A 22275-nucleotide genomic window follows, 5' to 3' on the forward strand; every position below is an offset into this window, starting at 1 on the left:
ATGCAAGGATCTTGTTTGTACAGACCTATGTTTGTGTATATGAAAATATTGCTGATGTTTGCATAGCTCAAGTAACAATATATGAAAACACATAGTTCCTCGTCTATTGTTTGGCTAAACTGAAAAAAGAGCTAAGAGCAATTTGAGGGAAATAAATTGGAATTGGCTGAATTTTTATTCGACTTGGATGAAATTTTGGTAAATGAAGTAAACTAATGCCCTTCAAAACTTTCACCAAATGCCGCCCAAATAATTCCATCCTTTGAATTGACTTCTTCTCAATTATGTGAAACTGAATGAAAGTTGCTCACGGATTGGGACTGTGAACAATCCAAAATTATGTGAACAAAAAGCCATTTTTGCCGCCCTGATCTAAAACATAAGTCTTACTTATTGTATACGCCATGGCATTACCGAGACTTACGACTACGATAATGATCTAGGGGAACAAGTAAAAAAAGTTAAAGGACATAATTTTGGGAACTCACCTAAATGGATTCTGCTAAACATTTAGACAAAATAAATTTAGTTGAGGAGCATAATTTTCATCGACTTACAAACTCAGGTCAGCGATAGTTCAGATCATCGTCATATTTACATATAGCTTGCATATAGACTGGTCTACCGATTCAGGGTCTTAAGCCCATAAATGCTGCATTTATTATCAGTGAATTGTTTTAAGATTTCTGGCATCAAATATGAACATGGTCCAAATCGGTTCATAAATTTTTTCATATAGCTGCCATATACACCGAACTTCCAATACAAAGTGTTAAGCCCATACAAGGTGTATTTATTATCCGATGTCACCGAAATTTGAAACAATGATTTGTTGTAAGAATCCCGACATCTGACCCGAATATGGTCTAGATCAGGGCGTACTAGATTTAGCAGTTTTATAGATCGATCTGCCAATTTGAGGTCTTAAGACCACAAAATTCGCATTTATTACTCGATTTCGCTAAAATTAAAGTCAATTTTCAAGTTTTTTGCCTGTTAGGACGAAGATCATAAAATTTTACAATTCTTGTTTGTTTCTCTTTCGAGACGAGCTCAATGATCGGAGATGCAAATGGAAAAGGAAAGCCAAAGATAGCAATACACAGCAACCACTATGGGACGCGTTTCGTCTTTGTTAGGTATTTGAATCGTATTAATAGCGAAAACGCATCTAAGATACAATTACCACATTAACAATGCTCGACAACCCTGTCTATTAGCTGTACTTTTCCCAATGCATGTATTTTTGTGTAATGACAGACAATTTGTCTGTGACATATTACACTTCTACCGTATTACACATGATTTCGTGCATCTGTTGGAAGTTGTATTGATGGCTTCTAACGCTAAAACAACGACAACGGAGTCACAAGCCGTTGAAAAAATTTGTCAACGCCGACTATATTTCTACTATATTACCGACAATTACTTTTTGGGAAACCCAATACATATAGTCCGACCTGAACTTCTTCTGGCACAACCAACGATAGGTTTAGTCCAACTCATTGTTCCAAATTTCAGCAAAATCGGTCAATAAAGAAGGCGTTTATAGGTTTAAGGCACTTTATCGGCGGGTTGAAGGAGGCCACTGTAGCGCAGGGGTTAGCATGTTCGCCTATGACGCTGAACGCCTGAGTTCGAATCCTGGCGAGAACATCAAAAAAAATATAGTCCGATTTGGCTCATTCGTGAACTTAATCTGCGTACTAAAAATACCAATCTGTGCAAAATTCAACTCAATACCTCAATTTTTTAAAGGTTTTAGTGTGATTACCACTGACGGCCGAATGGCTATGAAAGCATTTTGGTTAAAATAATCAAATTTAAACTTAATACATTTGCAACTAACATGGTTGTAACAATGACATTTCGTTTGTAAAAAAATGTATGCAAACATTTTTCAAGTGCCAGCATAAGAAGACTTTTGTTGTGTTCAGGTGTTTTGAAAATTTCGTAGAAAAAATCTAACAGAATTAAAATAAATATGGAAAAATGATTTTTTTTCATGGCGATGAAACTTGTATGACTCAGACAAGCTGCAATGACCGCCAGATTACGACAAAATGTGGTGCATAAACTACAAGGACTTTAAATGTGGGCCACAAGATAAGGTTGACTTTAAGTTGAAGATATTTTTCATTTATCAGTACAAATTTTACAATGTAACATCTGAGTGGGCCAAATCGGACCATTTTTGACTATAGCTGATATATTATAGTCCTAAATCGGAATATCAGTTTGTCCCGATTAAGGGTCTTGAGCCCATAAAAGCTGCATTTATTTGGGTTAATATGTATATCCGAGGTGGTGGGAGTTCGGTCGGGCCGAACTCAATACCTTTTTACTTGTTATACAGCTGTTCGGTCCATTTATCAGCTTAAAAGGATTGGGAGCCCCAAGGCGAAGTATCCTTTATTTATTTACTACATTCCTATTTTTTATACCCTCCACCATAGGATGGGGGGTATACTAATTTCGTCATTCTGTTTGTAACTACTCGAAATATTCGTCTAAGACCCCATAAAGTATATATATTCTTGATCGTCCCGACATTTTATGTCGATATAGCCATGTCCGTGCGTCCGTCCGTCCGTCCGTCTGTCTGTCGAAAGCACGCTAACTTCTGAAGGAGTAAAGCTAGCCGCTTGAAAGTTTGCACAAATATTTCTTATTAGTGTAGGTCGGTTGGTATTGTAAATGGGTCATATCGGTCCATGGTTCGATATAGCTGCCGTATAAACCGAACTTGGGTCTTGACTTCTTTAGCCTATAGAGGGCGCAATTCTTATCTGATTTGAATGAATTTTTGCATGAAGTATTTTATTACGCTATTCAACAACTGTGCCAAGTATGGTTCAAATCGGTTCATAACCTGATATAGCTGTCATATAAACCGAAAAACTGTCATATAAGCCTCTAGAGGGCGCAATTCTTATCCGATTTGAATGAAATTTTGCACGACGTATTTTATTTTTACTTTCAACAACTGTGCCAAATAAGGTTCAAATCGCTTCATAACCTGATATAGCTGCCATATAAACCGATCTCGGGTCTTGACTTCTTGAGTCTCTAGAGGTCGCAATTATTATCCGATTTGCCTGAAATTATGTACGACGGATCCTCTCATGATCATCAACATACGTGTTTATTATGGTCTGAATCGGTCTATAGCCTGATACAGCTCCCATATAAATCGATCTCTCTATTTTACTTCTTGAGCCCACAAAGGGCGTAATTCTTATTCGAATTGGCTGACATTTTACACAGGTCTCCAACATATAATTTAATTGTGGTCCAAAACGGACCATATCTTGATATCGCTCTAATAGCAGAGCAAATCTTTTCTTATATCCTTTTTTTTTGCCTAAGAAGAGATGCCGGGAAAAGAACTCGACAAATGCGATCCATGGTGGAGGGTATATAAGATTCGGCCCGGCCGAATTTAGCACGCTTTTACATGTTGTTTACTATGATAGTGGTACAGTACTTTCTATCGTAGCCGTCATATGACCAAAGATAATGCTATCTTAGCCTCACGTCAGTGGTCGCAGTAATTGGTCTAGCCACAATGTCCAGAGACATTAGGTGTAGCATTGAATTGAGTTCATTGGATATTGTTGTCCTCAGAGCGGCTGTGATGCACAAACAAGTCATCCTTTGGATCCGGTTGACTATTGAACATTAGGTGGATTTTTGAAGCGCTCTTCACCAGACCGTAACACCATATAGCATTATAGTTCTGACAACTGCAGTATGTACCCAACCTTTGCCAATAGCTCTCTTGCAGGTGTATAGGTCAAGAGTAGCCTTTCTTTCCCTTTCCTAAATATTGGATTCGAAGTTAAATTTCCTCTCCACAGAAAGCGCAAAACGCCCAGGTATTCTGCGCTTTCTGTAAATGGAACAATCTTTTCTCCAACGCAGACAGGTGCCACTGCAGGCACGTAGTGATCACAAGTGAAACTATGAAAAATTGCGTTTTTAATGCGAGCTTTAAAAGAACACGTCCACTCTCAATGACAGCTTTTGATAGAATCACTTATTTTTGTGGTCTAGAAGGGATAGACGTGCAGAATTTGTGAAGAAATTTATCCCAATCCGCCCTTCTTCTTTTTAGCCGAGGGACCACTATTTCAGTAGTTTTTCCAAGGCTGAAACTAATATAACGCTGATCAGAGAAGCTGTGGACACCCAGAACTTCCTAGTCACATATTCCTGCGCTTCCATCTTCCGATACAAAGGTAATGTCTAGAACCTCCTGCATGTCCGTGGTAATAAAGGTCGGTTTATCCCCTTTATTACAAATGGCCAGATTGCAACTTATAACATATTCGATAAGCAGCTCACCCCTTTCGTTGACAACTACTTCCCTATATCTGGTAATGTGTACAAGCAGAAGCGGCTTCAACCCGCAGCTTTAGGTTTGAATGCCTTATTCGTGAGCCTGTCCATGTTAATTTATGTACAAATTTGTCACAGAAATTTCTATACCCTCCACTCCATAGGATGGGGGGTACTAATTTCGTCTTTCTGTTTGTAAATCCTCGAAATATTCGTCGAAGACCACATTAAGTGTATATATTCTTGATCGTCATGACATTTTAAGTCGATATAGCCATGTTCGTCCGTCTCTCCGTCTGTCTGTCGGAAGCACGCTACCTTTCGAAGGAGTAAAGCTAGCCACTTGAAATTTTGCACAAATACTTCTTAGTAGTGTAGGTCAGTTTGGATTGTAAATGGGCCATACCGGTGCATGTTTAAATATAGCTGCCATATAAACTGATCTTTGGTCTTGACTTCTTAAGCCTCTAGAGGGCGCAATTCTTATCCGATTTGGCTGAAATTTGCCATGAAGTGTTTCGGTATGATTTCTAACAACTGTTGTAAGTATGGTTTAAATCGGTACATAACCTGATATAGCTGTCATATAAACCTATCTGGGATCTTGACTTCTTGAGCCTCTAGAAGGCGTAATTATTATCCAATTTGGCTGAAATTTTATATAAAGGGTTTTGTTGTGATTTCCAACAACTGTGCAAAGTACGTTTTAAATCGGTTCATAGCCTGATATAGCTGTCATATAAACCGATCTGGGATCTTGTCTTCTTGAGCCTCTAGAAGGCGTAATTATTATCCACTTTGGCTGAAATTTTGAACAACGGCTTCCCCAAAACTTCCAACATACGTGTCAAATGCGGTCCGAATCGGTCTATAGCCTGATAAAGCTCCCATATAAATAGATCTCCCTATTTTATTTCTTGAGCCCCTAGTCAGCGCCTATCCAATTTGAGCCCCTATCCGATTTGGCTGAAATTTTGTTCAACGGTTTCTGTCAAATAAACCGATCTGGCATCTTGACTTCTTGAACCTCTAGAGGGCGCAATTACTATCCGATCTGGCTGAAATTTTGTTCAACGGTTTCTCTCATGACCTTCAACATATGTGCCAAATCGAATCGGTCTATAGCCTTAAACAGCACAGCAGAGATATCGGGAAAAGAACTCGACAAATTTGAGGCATGGTGGAGGGTACATAAGATTTGGCCCGACCGAACTTAGCCCGATTTAACTTTTATTTAACTAGAGTCGAAGCATATTGATATTGGAAGAAATCGGTTAAGATTTGAATAGAGCCTCCCATATAAATGTTCTTCCGATTAGGCATGGTCATTTGTTATCCAATCCTCACTTAATGTGTCAGAAAGGATTTTCTTATTAATCTGCAGATTACTGCTGTGTTTCATAGAAATCGTTTTAGATTTTGACATAGTTCCCGATCGACCACCTGATATCGATCGATTGACATATCCGGTAAATTTTATGGAAATCGTTTCAGCTTAAGATACAGCTCCTATAAATACGCATTGCACAATTTGCACATAAAAAGCTTCAAAGTTATTAAAATTTTGCACTTTTTTTCCAGAAATTTAGTTTGGATTGTTGTATTACGCATCTGAATACCTATGCCAAAGTCAATCTCATCCTATGATGAAGTGTGAAAACAATTAATTGGATTCTATTTCTTTGAATAAGCAAACGTTCCTGATAATAACTTCATGCGTTTGGATTGTTTATCTGCCGAAAGGTTTTTTTGTAGTGATATCCTTATTTTATAAAATTCAATATTTAAGCTTCAAAGAAAGGTTGCCTAATAAGTTTATACATACTTTTCTTCCAGTTCATCAAATAGTTTTTCTTTCGATTCATGTCTGAGTTTTCAACTCACAACCGAGTGTTATATTTAAATAAATTCATATGCAAACTTACCTTCCAGGAAAAGGCCATAAACATATACGCCTTCTTGAGGATACTCGGTTATGTCCTCTCTATTGTAGCGGGTGATTTGGTTTTGTAATACGACCGAGTCAAGAGCCCAGCCTTTATGTGCTCGTGTTACTTCCTGCAGGCATGGGAGACAATCGACGACATAAACGCCACAGCAACACCACCCATCGAAAGACAACCGAAAAGGGCATCATGCAGCAACACGGGCGTGTGAAATGATGTTGTACGGCAACAGAGACATCAATTTCCATCCGGCGAAAGAGACAAGAAAAAAATGCACAATAAGACTTTGAATATACATATAAAACTAAAAAAAAAAAAAAAACAAAAATACATGCTAAAGACCAACTGTCATATGATCTCAAATAAAACACTAAGGCAAAAACGCTGTATATCTCTAGAATAGGAATTGTTACGACGCCATAAATTTTCTTTCCCACGTACTCATGCATGGCATCGCATTCTTCAAGACAAAACATAAAGGTTACACTGTTATCTCACGGGACTGCAGCCGAAGAATGTAACATTTCTCCAAGTATCGACAAGTTATGCTATAGGAAGATTTCAATATTGGATTATAAAATATTTAAAGTGTGAACCATATCAGCAAACAAATTGAAATCCTAAGGAGCCATGCAAAGGTGGGAGTTCTTCACAAAAAAAGAAAGGAAAACCTTAAACACAATAGTTTTAAGAATTTCCAGTGAACTTGACATGTTGTGGTTTCCATGCCTGACATTATATTGAAAGAATTCTTTAAATTTGTTATAAAGCGTAATTGGGATTTACTTAAGAGACTAAATGGAAAAACTTATTTCTTTGTTAAAGTTTCCACAATTACTTTGACAAAAAGGTCATACATGACTTATACCAAAGCAAACCCTCTTAAATTCACATATCTTCTACAAAGTCGTTGTAAATTTATGATACGTCTGTGACCATATATACTGGTCTATAAAACAGAGCATTATGAATATACAAATTATGTTTACGATGGGTTATAATTTCTTCATAAAATCCAAGTATTTTCTTTTACCTGTGCTGAGCTAAAGTCAAGAGCCATGAGAAAAATGTTTCTTTCTAAACAACTTCAAGACTTCTATTGCACTACCTTAGCTGTCCTGATAGTATTTTTATGTCAACATCACCAATAACAAGAAAATGATCTATAACACCATTGACATTTTCCCATGAGCCACATGTCCAAACTCGAGAATATACTACAATATTCCCAAATTAAGCCAGAAATGTCTGAAAGGCTCCGGCTTAGAGCATATATAGGTGAAAACGAAATACTGCGTAGTTTAGGCTTAACAAGTAGGAATGACAAAAAGTTTGGCAGAGCATAATTTTGTACATTCATCAACACAGATATATGTGTATACATGTAGTGTGGGTTCAAAAGCTTTATCCAAATATGTTTCGTTCTAGACCTACAAAGACAGGGAATGGTCTATTAAAAAAGTCTGTTCCGAATTTCAACTAAATTGAGTACTAAATGAGAATTTTTCCAGCCTTGGCCCTTTACTTGGGAGATCGATTTATATGGAAGCTATATGCATGTTTAGTCCGATCTGGACCATATTCGGCAAGTATGTTGACTATATGGGCCTTTAGGGCTGTTTCAGTGGACCTGCCTTTATTATTCGCAAACCTGCCTTCATGAAGCTTTTCTATGAACAGGTTGATAGCGTTCATGGCAAGTAGAAAGGCGTTATGTTCGGCCGGGCCGAACTTTGGATACCCACAACCTCGTGTATATATTTAAACCACCTTTCGTCAAAATCAGGTGAAAAATGGAAACCTTATGCCCCATAGCAGCTATTTCGAAATATGTTCCGATTTGCAACAAATACTTATTAGTACAAGTCATTGTTCAATTATGTATGAAAAATATTGGTCTTTTAAGTAGCTATATCTAAAAATAATCCGATCTGAACCATATACCATACGAATGTCGAAAAGCCTAACAAAAGTCACTGTGTCGAATTTCAGTGAAATCGAATTATGACTGCGCCTTTTATGGGGCCAAGACTTTAAATCAAGATATCGGTCCACATGGCAGCTATATCCAAACATGGACCGATTTGGGTAAAGTTTCAGAAAAATGTCGAAGGGCCTAACACAAATCACTGTCCAAAATTTCGGCGAAATCGGATAATAAATGCGCCTTTTATGGCCCTAAAACCTTGAACCAAGAGATCGGTCTATATGGCAGCTATATCCAAATCTGAACCGATCTGAGCCAAATTGAAGAAGAATGTCGAAGAGCCTACCACAACTCACTGTCCCAAATTTCACCGACATCGGAAAATAAATGCGCCTTTAATGGGCCCAAAACCTTAAGTCGAGAGATCGGTATATATGGCAGCTATATCCAAATCTGGACCGATCTGAGCCAAATTGAAGAACTCACAGTCCCAAATTTTGGCGACATCAGACAATAACTTAGCCCTTTATGAGTCGAAAATCTCAAAACGAGATATCGGTCTATGTGGCGGCTATATTCAAGTCAGGGCCGATCGGGGCCAAATTGAAGAAGGATGTCGAAGGGCCTAATACAACTCACTGTCATAAAGACGAAAGCAAGACCTAAAATCGATAGATCGGTCTGTATGGCATCTATATCCAAATCTGGCCCGATCTGAGCAAAATTGAAGAAGAATATCGAAGTACCCAACACAACTCACTGGCCCAAATTTCAGCAAATTCGGATAATAAATATGGCTTTTATGGACCTAAGACCCTAAATCAGCGAATAGGTCTATATGGCAGCTATATCCAAATCTGGACCGATTTGGGCCAAATTGAAGAAGCATGCCGGGTGGCTCAACACAACTCACTGACCCAAATTTCAACAAAATCGGACAATAAATGTGGCTTTTATGGGCCTAAAACCTTAAATCGGCGGAACGGTCTATATGGGGGCTATATCAAGATATAGTCCGATATAGCCCATCTTTGAACTTAACCTGCTTATGGACAAAATAGAATCTGTCCAAAATTTCAGCACAATATCTCTATTTTTAAAGACTGTAGCGTGTAATATATATAGAGGGTCGGAAATGGATACTTTGATGTGTTGCAAACGGAATGACAAAATGAATATACCCCCATCCTTCGGTGGTGGGTAAAAAAGGTTTATCTTAAATACCCATATCCAAACTGAAACGTTAGTATACGACATGGGAGTAAGAGCAGAGAGAACGGAGGACATGTTACGGGACTCACGGAGGCACCTGAATCTTTGAATAATGAGGTTGATCGAAGGCTTATCATTAGCACTGAAAAACATTTTTTCTTACTTTAAAGATTCGAGCCAAAAATAAGCAAACTAAATTTAAAAGCCAGTAAGGAAGGGCAATAGTCGGGCGGTGCCGACTGTATAATACCGTACACCTACGCTATATGTACTATGTGGGAGCTTTTTCCAAATCTGAACAAATTTTGAAGGACCACGGTGGATGTTTTCAGATCAAATTTTGAGCAAATATGTTCAAACTGTAATAACTACGGTTGACAAACTCCAATATTATTGCAAATTACCCAAAAACTGACGAATATATATAAGGCAGCTCTATCTAAATCTGAAACGATTTCGATCAAACCATCCGATTTATTGTGGTAGTCGCCGAGCAAAGCGTTGTGCAAAATAAATGTGCTTGCAGTGGCTCTTGAAGTGAAAATCGGACAATATACATATATGGCAGCTATATCTAAATCTGAACCGATTTCTGTGACATTCACCAGTAATGTCGAGAGTCATAAGAAAATCCCTTTTGCCAAATTAAAAGAGAGTCGGTTAACAAATGAGCACTTTATTGCAATATTTCTTAAAATCGGACGAACATGTATATGGGAGCTATATCTATATTTGAACCGATTTCGAGCAAACTTCTCAGACATTGTGGTGGTTGTCGAGGAAACCATTGTACAAAGTTTTTGCAAGATTGACCAAAAAATGCGCTTGCAGTGGCTCTAGAAGTGAAAATCGGACGATATACATATATGGCAGCGATATCTAAATCTGAACCGATTTCCATGAAACTTACCAATAATGTCGAAAATCATAAGAAAATCCTTCCAGCCAAAAAATCGGTTAACCAATGACAATTCTATTGTATTATTACTGCAAATCGGTGCTATATCCAAATCTGAACCGATTTTTTCCAATTTCAATAGGCTTCGTCTCTAGACCGAAAAACATGTCTGTACCAACTTTTAAGACGATCGGATGAAAACTGTGACCTGTACTTTGTACGCAAATTAACATGGACAGACGGGCAGACAGGCAGCCGGACATAGCTAAATCGAAGGAGGTGATTCTAAGCCGATCGTAATACTTATCGATGGGTTTAGCTCTTCCCCTTCTTAGCGTTGCAAACAAATGTACAAATTTATAATACCTCGTACAACTGTGGTATTGTAGGATATAATAATCAATTTTCCAATTTTCTAAGAAAACATTCCCTTTGGTGAAAAATATTTTCCTTCATATTAAGGATTTTTTATTTCAAATGGTAAGTTAATAAATCCTTAACTTTGCGTCTTGTAATTTAAGATAAAAATTTACAATGAAGGTCAAAATATCGTTTAAAGTTAGGAGATCGACCTTGGGACAAGACAACGGTGATCCATACTTCAAGACGCGACATTCGTACCGAGTATGGTCAAGATGGGGCTATATTGGATATAGCTGCCATTTATCTGCCAATTAAAATTCGCTGAAATTTAACACGGTGGGCTGTATTATCCTCGTCGTGTTTAATATGGCCCAAATCGGTCTATATTTGGATAAAGTTGCCACATTGGTTGATCTCCTGATTTTAGGTTTTGGACCTATAAAATGCGCGAACGACGTCAGTCCTCGAAATCGCCGCCTTTTCCGGTTTGGACGTCCATCATGGAGACCGCTGTTGCCCCTGGTTTGGCTCGGACATCCACATTAATGCAAGTCATTCAGGGCTTTCGTGATCCGCTCGATCACTGTTACATCAATGTTCTCCACAGTTTCCCTTGCCTTTTCAGATCTTCAACGGATTGCCATGCAAAATGTGTGGAAGGACCACTTCTGCAATAGTTGCTCTAAGGCTGAAGTTAATGTAACGATGACCAGAGAAGCTGCGGTCATCCAACACATCCCAGTCACATATCCTTCCGCTGTACAAAGTCACATATCCTTCCGGTACAAAGGTACCATCTATTACCTCATACCTGGTCCTGGTAATAAAATAAAAGTTGATGTGCGAGTATTTCCTTTATTACGACAGATTGAAAGTTATATATCGATATAAACTATTAGTTGCAATCTGCCAATCTGCACCTCACAGTTTCGATTTCAATATTCCAACTTTCTCTTATCTTGTAATGTACATTAGCATCGCACAATGAGGCTATTTGTCCTAGCTGAAGCGGCTTAAACCAGAAGTTTAAGGTTCAAAGACGGCATCTAGAGGTAAGCCAGCCAGTTGTGTGATTTATTAATTTCAAGGCTGGCCACTACTTTAGTGTTGCTGAAGCGGCCTTACAATGATGGAGATTTAACTGCAGAAACAGGACCACAGTCAGGGTTCGGATTTTTCACTACTATTGCATTATTCTAGTCGCCTGGGTGCGCCAGGTGTTCTTCTCCACAAAACTCGTTCGATCTTGTCATGATGAATTTTCTTACGCATCCAGTGGCAGTTGAGAAAGCAGTGGAAGAACTCCTCTGGGCACTTGCTTCTTGGATGCTTCGCTAGCTACTGCTGCCGAAGTACTTCCCTGCTTACTCGCGAGCGCACTCCTTGAGGGTCGGGTGCCGTCTAATCTCTTTCCCTCCTTTTTATACCCACCACCGACGGATGGGGGTATATTCATTTTGTCATTCCGTTTGCAACACAACGAAATATCCATTTCCGACCCTATAAAGTATATATATTCTTGATCAGCGTAAATATCTAAGACGATCTAGACATGTCCGTCCGTCTGTCTGTTGAAATCACGCTACAGTCTTCAAAAATAGAGATATTGAGCTGAAACTTTGCACAGATTCTTTTTTTTGTCCAGGTTAAGTTCGAAGATGGGCTATATCGGACTATATCTTGATATAGCCCCCATATAGATCGATCCGCCGATTTAGGGTCTTAGGCCAATAAAAGCCACATTTATTATCCGATTTTGCTGAAATTTGGGACAGTGAGTTGTGTTAGGCCCTTCGACATTCTCCATTAATATGGCTTAGATCGGTCCAGATTTAGATATAGCTACCATATAGACCGATCCTTCAATTTAGGGTCTTAGGCCCATAAAAGCCACATTCATTATCCGATTTTACTGAAATTTGGAACAGTGAGTTTTCTTAGGCCCTTCGACAGCTTCCGTTAATATGGCTTAGATCGGTTCAGATTTGGATATAGCTGCCATATAGACCGATCCTCCAATTTACCTTCAATTTAGGGTCTAAGGCCATAAAAGCCACTTTTATTATCCGATTTTGCTGAAATTTGGGACAGTGCGTTGTCTTACGCCCTTCGACATTCTCCATTAATATGGCTTAGATCGGTCCAGATTTAGATATAGCTGCCATATAGACCGATCCTCCGATTTAGGGTCTTAGGCCCATAAAATCCATATTTATTATCCGATTTTGATGAAATTTGGGACAGTGAGTTAGTTGTTTTAGGCCCTTCGACATTTTCCATTAATATGGCTCAGATCGGTTCAGATTTGGATATAGCTGCCATATAGACCGATCCTCCAATTTAGGGTCTTAGGCCCATAAAAGCCACATTTATTATCCGATTTTGCGGAAATTTGGGGCAGTGAGTTGTGTTAGGCCCTTCAACATTCTCCATCAATTTGGCTTAGATCGGTCCAGATTTGAATATAGCTGCCATATAAACCGATCTCTCGGTTTTAGGTTTTGGGGCTATAAAAAGCGCATTTATTGTCCGATGTTGTCGAAATTTGGGACAAAGAGTTAAGTTAAGCCCCTCCACATATTTCTGCAATTTGGTCTAGATCGATCAAGAATTGCATATAGCTGCCATATAGACCGATCTCTCGATTTGAAGTCTTGGTGCATAAAAGGCGCATTTTTAATCCGATTGCACTGAAATTTGACACACTGACTTATATTATGCTTTTCGACATCCGTGTCGTATATAGTTCAGATCGGTTTATTTTTAGATATAACTACTAAAAAAGACCAATATTTTGTTATATACAATGGAACAATGACTTGTACTTATTAGTATTTGATCCAAATCGGAACATATTGCGATATAACTGCTATGGGACATAAGGTATGGAATTTTCACTGGATTTTGATGGAAGGTGGTTTACATATATACCCGAGGTGGTGGGTATCCAAAGTTCGCCCCGGCCGAACTTAACGCCTTTTTACTTGTTTAATAGTGGCAGAGGGATTTTCGGTATTCTGCAGTCCGCTAGACATGCATATTGTGTGGATAGTTCCTTAAGCAACAACTGCTGAGTCGTCTCCTGATTTCCCACTGCTTCTTTACACAATGGGTCTCTCTCTTTCTCTTCCTTCTATGTATCGCAAAAAAATGGACTAAGTTTTAATACCCTGTACCACAGAAGTTATATAGGGCATAAAAAACTCCTATCACCGGTTGAGAATCTTTATGGGGACTACTTCTATTTTCTTTGAGTTCATCCCTAATTTGAGCAAAAGATTAACACTCATTCTTTCTCGACGTCCTCACAGCTTTTGCAGAAGTCGTTATTAGCAACCTTTAGTCTATCAGCATGTTTTCCAATCAGACAGTGACCTGTCATAACGGACACAATAACTGAGAAGTCAGTTCTATCGAGCGACGGCAAAGCGGTAGATGTCTTCAAGTCTTGATTGCGCCACACAATTTTGGAGTGTTCACAAACCCAATTTTTTGACCATCTGTGATTGGTTGCCCTTCGGGCCTGATCCCAAAGACTTAGATTACATACCTCTAGAGGGGTATCCACAGATATCAGTTTCTGTGGAAGGTAATTTCTCTCAAGCTTGTCTACCCTAGAATTTCTTTGTGGCCCGGTCCCAGAGCAGGTAAATTTTGAACTGATCAGGCATCTCGTTGAGGGATCTGAGCCGGCCGAGGGCGGTTTTTGAATTCAGAAATATTTTCACCACCCATTTACTAGCTGACTGATAAGATATTTATGCCAATCATCCTTATGACATTGTATCTCAGCCTATGGTTCCTGTATAAGAAGAACATCAAATTCTCCTGCCATCGGAAGGACCTTTAGAATCGCCGAAGTGGCCTTATAATGGTGGAGATTTATCTGCAGAAACCGGACAATAGTCAAGTTTCAGCTGTTGCAATAACCTTGTCTTCTGAGCCCACCAGGTGTTCATCCTCACATGATTCGTTCGACATTGTCATGATTAGAATCTCTGAATGGGCCTTACAATGTTGGAGATTTATCTGCAGAAACCGGACCATAGTCAAGTTTCAAAATCTCAATATCTGTTGCATTAGCCTCGTCTTCTGAATCCGCCAGGTGTTCATCTTGACAATATTCGTTCGATTTTGTTATGATGAGTTTCCTTGCGCATCCACGGACAATTTAGAAAGCAGTGGAATCACTCTTCCTCAGCACACTGGACACTTGCGACGACTCATCCTTAGTACTTCACCAGCTGCTGCTGTGGAAGTATCTTTGTGTCACACCTTTTGCAGACCCAACCCAACTGGATGATCCGCTCACACATGGCTTGCCGATGTCATTTCGACGCCTTCTTCTCCTGTTCCGATCGTAGGGGGGACTTCCAGTCTCCTGCTATCTTCCAGACTTTAGATATGTGGTTGATATTTCTTCATACAAATGCTCAGTTATGTTCGAATCTCCAACCACTACTTCTTTAAACCTTCTGCTTGAACTTGTAAGATGCAACTTCTTTAGACTTATTGAGGTCTACGTGACAGCTGCATGTCTCCGAGCGCCACCAGCCTCATACAATCTTCCAGTCCGTGGTTGAAAGATTGGGATTATTGTCCCCTAGTCTCCAAAGTAAGGATTCAGGATCCTTGGTAACCATGCTTGTGCCATTGGTCGAGAAGGAATATCTTCCTTCTTGACTTAATCCAGTGCTGCGCCTGGTGAGATCTCTTCAATATTTTTAAAGATGCAACGAAACAGTTCAGTTGAAATTTGATCCTCGAAAGCAATTAGTTTGTACCGGCCCCGATACCAACCTGTATCGTCACAAATTGGAGGGGATTCAGGCGATTCCTCAAGAACGTCGGATATCCCACTTCTATTTTTCCTAGGTCTGCAGCCCTGTTCTTCTCTTTTGTCGACAACTACCATCACCAAGCTGTCCTACGAGACATTAGCAAAGGTATTTGCCCCAATATTACTACTGATTTGATCTACCAAAATAGACGAGGTGATAGGTTGTGAGCTACATCAATATATAACAACAATCATATGTGGAGTTAGAAACGCACATCCGAAGGAGCATGGAACACAGGAGTAGGTTAGGTTAGGTTAGGGTGAAAAGAGGGTGCAGATATTAATCTGCCCCATGCCACTATGGACATACACCTAAGCCAGTAATCGGCTTGTTGTGCGCTCTAAAAACTATAAAGTAACCTCTGAAAAGAAAATTTTAAGTTAGGAATTCCGTGCTACTTACAAAATCCTTACTACCACACTATTTCACGCATTTAGTGATCGCCCGGATCTCCACCTGCAGGACCGTATTATGGTCAGGCAGTCTAAAACTGATCTCAGCCCCTGGGTTTTCAATGTAAACCCCCAGGCCCACTCTGTCCTCTAGCTTTGATCCATCCGTGTAACATAATCCTCCAGATGGTAATACTAGGGTTCCGTCAATCTAAGACTGTGCCGATGGCAGCAGTGCCACGCACTCAACTTCAAGGTTCATCTCAGATATCCGATCGGAAACCTCTCCCCTTCCTTCCAGGTTTCCTATCGCTGCCTTGATTATACCGCGTTGGTATGAGCTGCTCCCATCGTCCATTCTCCTACCGCCTTAAGTCTCATAGCCGCCGTGGCTGCCTCACACTTAATCTGTATGATAATGGGTCAGATATCTAGAATAGTCTTCAGTGCCCCAGTGAGCGTGGTCCTCATCGCTCGGCCTAGGCCAAGACAAATTGTTCTCTAAACCTGTTCTATGGTCCTTATGTTGCACTTTTTCTCCATAGCAGTCCACCACTTTTCTACTGAGGCGAAAGTAAGTATTGGTCTAATCACGCTCCTGTAGAGCCAGTGGATTATGCTAGGATTCAGGCCCGTCTACTTAGTGCCCAACATCTGTGAGCCTTCTCAGTACGCTCCTGAATGTGACACTTCCAATTCAGTTTCCAAGATTACACCTAAGTATTTGACATTGTCAGATATCGAAATCATCTTATTGAGGAAACATGGTGCGTTGAATTCGCCCACCTTCGTCTTGCTCGTGAACAGGCGTATTTCAGTCTTTTCTGGGTTAACATTGAGACCCCTGGGTCTGGCCCAGTCATATACCATATGCAAGACCCTTTCGGCCCTTCTGCATAGCTCGTTCGGATTCTTACCCCTTAGAAGTATTATAACATCGTCTGCATAGCAGACGGGTTCAAATCCCTCCTCAGTCAGCATCCGTAATAGGTCATTTATGGTGGTCACCCATAGGAGTGGCGATAAAATGCCCCCCTGTGACGTGCCCTGTGCCACTTTCTCCTTATATTGTATTTATGCCATGGGACACATAATTTATCTACCTGTTCCTTAGCATATGGTTTATCCAGTCTCTAAGGACCGGATCCGCCCGGTACTGGTCTAAGGATTGGATTAGTTAAAAGCCCCCTCGATGTCAATGCATACCGCCAATGTGTACGTTTTGGCATCGAAGGATTTTTCTATTTTATGCACAACTTCGTGCAGGGCAGTCTTCATCGACCTTCCCTTGACATAGGCATGCTGTTTATATTAGAGCAGTTCGCTGGATGTCCTACTCTTTTTCATTGTTTCCACAATACGTTCCATGGTTTTGAGTAGAAAGGACGTAAGGCTTATGGGTCGGTAGGCCTTTGGTGTCGCATAACTTTCCTTGCCAGGCTTGAGTATAAACACCACACTTTCCTCCTGCCAGGCTTTCGGAGTATATGAAAGTCCTAGGCACGCTGTGAAAATTTTGGCCAGACGAGGCGCCAGATAGTCTGCCTCTTTCTGTAGTAACGCCGGAAATATCCCTTCAGGTCCGGGTGACTTAAATGGTTTGAAACTCCTCAAGGATTCCTTCACCATGAATTCCGTTATTAGAAACCTTCGATCGACGTCATTGTTCCAAGATTCCAGTGTCTCCCTGAGTCCCGTCGTATCGTGCGGAAAATGGGTTTTCATCAAAAGCCATGCCCTCCGTTGTCTCTGCTCTCACTCCCATATCGTCTATTAAAGATTCAGTTTGGACATGGGCTTTTCAGAGAAACTTTTTTATCTTGGCGGCGTCATCAACGCTATCGACCTGTTCGCAGAAAAGCTTCCAGGAGGCACGTTTTGCCGCTCTGGTAATCTTATTGTATTCACAAGAGTAAGCAAGAAGCAATGTAGGAACCTGCACTCATTTTAAATGTTAGCCCTTACGCTGGCTTTAATTGGCGAATCTTGTGCATCTATAGGAGGAGACAAAAGATAATTTAAAAATCTTTGTGAGCTTCTGTCAAAACGGTTTCTCCTAAGATATCATGTGAGTAATCGTCTAAAACTCTTATTCTATTTAACAATTTTTAGATATTGGATTACATGTACGATTAAACACCCATTTATATTTTATCTGTCTTTAGTTTCGGTTCCGTTTCAATACCTTGGACACTTTAGCTTCTTTTCGGCCCACACATGCATGTATGAGTGTGCCATTCAATAATACTTAAATAGTGACGAGTCATTTTATGAAGCTTTTCTATTCATTTGAATCTCCACGCATAAATACACACATTTACACATGACCATTTCAATCTACAGCTACACCCACACATTCGCAAACTATGCAGAATTCATGCTCTGTTACATCAAAGAGTCAAATGTTATTGTAGTGCCCTGTTGTTGTATACGTTGGGATGGACGTGTGTGTGTGTGTTAAGTGCTTTATGGCCACTTCCATTGGCAGCATGATTATGCGATGTCAAAACAGAAGATTAGGGGGAAAACCTCAATACTCACAAAACGAGCAGTGATGATTGCGTTTGAATCCACCACGAAAATATTTATATAAGTTTAGGCCCTAAACGTAATACAAAACCATAGTGACCAACGTCAGTGGGACTCTCCGCAGTGATGGAGATAAATTGAGCAATGCTAAAGTGTAAGCGTGGTCATGGATGTTGAATATTGGGATTATATGCATGAGGGTGTTTAGAATAAGCCTAATCAAATGTTTGCCCTCGTCTTTGAGAATTGATTATAGACAATTTTCAGGTATTACGTATAATCTTATAGTTAAACAATTTTGAGAGAGACTTGAGGGTTTTTTTAAAGGAAATAATATTTTAGTGGAAAACAGGCTGATACAAGTAAAAGGTGATACTTAAGTGCTTTAAGTTCTAAAGATTGGCATCAGTTAGTAATTATACTGATTTTATATAGTACTAGCTGACCCGGGCCTGCTTCGCTGTGCCTTCTTTAACTCTTTAATATCCTTTTAGGGTGGGGACAATTCACCCTGAATGCGCATATCAAATTCGTGCCCTTGTAGCCTATGGCGCTGACCGCGTTCGAATTCTGGCGAGAACATCGGGCAAGCGGTGTTTATTCCCTCTTAATGTTGGCGACATTTGCGAGGTACAATGCCATGCATAGTCATTTAAAAAATTTTCCCCAAAAGGTGTCGCACTGCCGTTCGTACTCGGCTATATAAAAACTTCCCTTATCATTGAGTTTAAACTTGAATCGGAAAGCACTCTTTGATGTGTGAGAATTTGCCCCTTCTCCGTTCCTGGTGGGAATGTTCTTCCTAAGGGTAATGTTCTCATTAGGGGAGGGATGGCACCTCAGACATTTCGGCTCAAATATGGATATCAAATTCGTGCTGCACTTTCAAATCCCTTTAATTTGAGCCTTATATTGCCATGGCCGATAAATATCAACCGTTTGGAGGGTGTTTTTGGGCTGGGGCGGCCACCGGCACTTTGCACTGAAAATAAATATCAAATTCGTTCTTTATTCCCAACGGAAATGAAGTTCAGTTTAGGGGGTGCTTTAGGGCGTACCCCAAAACACTTGGCACCAAAATTGGATGTCAAATTAGTTTTCTACACTCAAATACCTTTTATTTGAGTCCCATAATGTCAAAATGGGTCAAAAAACCATTTGGCGAGTCTTTAGGAGAAAAAGCGCCACCTAGACTTGAAGAGGGAAGGGTCCACCTCCACCCGAAATCTAAAAATTATATAGTCTATTATTCCTTCCAGATAAACGTACACAATCTATGAAAATTTTATGAAAATCGGTTCAGCCAAGTATCATATAGTCATAAAGGGTCCAATGGCGTTTTTGAGGGCTAGCGTGATCTTCTATACTTCGATCTGATTTTGTATGCCAGATTCGAAATCTACTCCCGAATACCTTTCGTTTGAGCCCCATATTGAAATGAACGTCCAATATATCTGTTTGGGGGAGTTTTGGGGTTGGGGCGGTCCGATGGGTACTTAGACTCAAATTGTAATACCATATTCGTATTCTACTCTCCAATACCTTTCATTTAATACCTATATCGTCCCGATCGGTCCCCTTTTGACTTTGGGTTGGGTTTTTGGCATAAGGGGGAGGTCCGTCCCCCTTCCGATATCGAAAAATTATATAGCCTATGTTTCCTTCCAGATCCACCTACACAATATTCGAACATTTCAAGAAAATCGGTTCTGCCGTTTTTCAGTCTATACGGAAGAAACAAACCGAGTCCCGTATATCCGTGATTGCCATTTTTGGGGTTTTTTGAGGTGTGAGGTGATCTCCATTACTTTGCCATGAATTTGTATGTCTGATTCGTTATCTACTTCCGAATACCTTTCATTTGAGTCCCAAATTGTCATGATCGTCAAATAGAACTATTTTAAGGAATTTTGGGGCTGGGGCGGCTTCCCAGGTACTTGGTCCCTACTTTTTTTTTTATGAAATTCGTATACTACTCTTAAATATCTTTCATTTGAATCCCATATTGTCCCGATCGTTCCACTTTTATTTTTGGGTAGTACTTTGGGGTTAAGGGACGGGTCCACGCTCCCTCCCGATATCAAAAAAATTATATAGCCTATGTTTCCTTTCGGACCAACCTACACAATCTGTGAAAATTTCAAGGTAATTGGTGCAGCCGTTTTTGAGTCTATAAGGAACAAACAAACAAACAAACACAAATCATTTAGTCATTCCGTTTCCAACACATCGAAATATAAATTTCCGACCCTACAAAGTATATATATATCGGACCGCCGTAAAATTCTAAAACGATTTAACGATGTTCGCCTGTCTGTCCGTCCGTCTGTTGTAATAGCTCTACAGCCTTCAAAAATTGAGATATTGAGCTGAAATTTGGCACAGATACGTCTTTTTGATGCACGCTGGTTAAGTTATTGAACGGGCCAAATCGGACCATATTTGGATATAGCTGTTATATAGACCGATCTGCCGATAAAAGGTCTAATTCCTATAAATGCTTTATTTTTTATCAGATTTTGCTGAAATTTGAAACAGTTAACCGGTTTAGCACTCCAGACATCTGTCCCAAATGTGGTTCAGATAGGACTTTATTTAGTTATAGCTGCCATATAGACCGATCTGCCGATGAGGGCTCTGAAGCCCATAAAAGCTTTATATATTACCCGATTTTGCAGCGAGTTATTGGGTTGCCCAAAAAGTAATTGCGGATTTTTTAAAAGAAAGCTTAGAATGAACTTTAATCAAATATACTTTTTTTACACTTTTTTTCTAAAGCAAGCTAAAAGTAACAGCTGCCTCTCAATATCTGACCTAAACATCGTTTAGAACGGACTATATTTGGAGATAGCTGCCATATAGACTAAAAGGTTTATTTTTTAACCGGTTTCGCTGAAATTTGAAACAGTGAATAGCTTTAGGCTTCGCGACATCCGACCTAAATATGGTTCAGATCGAACTATATTTAGATATAGCTGCCATATAGACCGATCTCCCGATGAAGGGTCTGAAGGCCATAAAGCTTTATTTATTAACCGATTTCGCTGTAATTTGAAATAGTGAGTAGTTTTAGGCCTCCCAACATCGAACCTACACAAATTCAGATCAAACTATATTTAGATATAGCTGCCATATAGACCGATCTGCCGTTTAAGGGTCTGGAACCCATAAAAAATGCATTTATTAACCAATTTCGCTGAAATTTGAATCAGTGAGTGTTTTTGAGCCACCCGATATCCGTTCTTAATATGGTTCAGATCGGACTGCATTTTGATATAGATGCCATACAGACCGATCTGCCGATAAAGGGTCTGAAGACCATAAAAGAGTTATGTTTTATCCGATTCCGCGGTAATTTGAAACAGTTGGTAGTTTTAAGCCTCCCAACATCTGACCCAAACATGTTTCAGATCGAACTATATTTAGATATAGCTGCCATATAGACCAATCTGCCGATAAGGGGTCTGGAACCGATTAAAGCTGCATTTATTACCCAGTTTCACTGAAATTTGAATCAGTTTGTTGTTTTAAGCCACCTGCCATCTGACCCAAATATGGTAAAGATCGGACTGTATTTAGATATAGCTGTCTACAGAACGATATGCCGATGAAGTGTTTGAAGCTCATAAAAGATTTGTTTATTACCCGATTTTGCTGAAATTTTAAATAGTGAGTTTTTTTAAGCCCTCCAACACCCAACCAAATATTTGTGTCCTATATGGTTCAGATCGGTTTATATTTGGATAAAGCTGCCAATATTGTATTCTACAAAATTGAACAGTGCCTTATATTTATTAGACCACTTAGTGTCCGTGCTGAATTTGCG

The 22275-nt window shown here is 39.7% G+C and overlaps 1 protein-coding gene across 1 annotated transcript in view; it reads right to left on the bottom strand.

Annotated features, from left to right (window-relative positions):
• The window catches only part of LOC106089711 (dynein axonemal heavy chain 5), a 193746-nt gene that overhangs the window by 16289 nt on the left and 155182 nt on the right, over positions 1-22275 (bottom strand). Inside the window, exon 33 of the mRNA XM_013255665.2 lies at positions 6267-6399. Within this exon, the coding sequence (XP_013111119.2) occupies positions 6267-6399 (133 nt within the window). The remainder of the gene's footprint in view (positions 1-6266; positions 6400-22275) is intronic.

The sequence above is a fragment of the Stomoxys calcitrans genome, chromosome 2, assembly GCF_963082655.1.
Source record: "Stomoxys calcitrans chromosome 2, idStoCalc2.1, whole genome shotgun sequence".
NCBI classification, from domain to species: Eukaryota; Metazoa; Arthropoda; class Insecta; order Diptera; family Muscidae; genus Stomoxys; species Stomoxys calcitrans.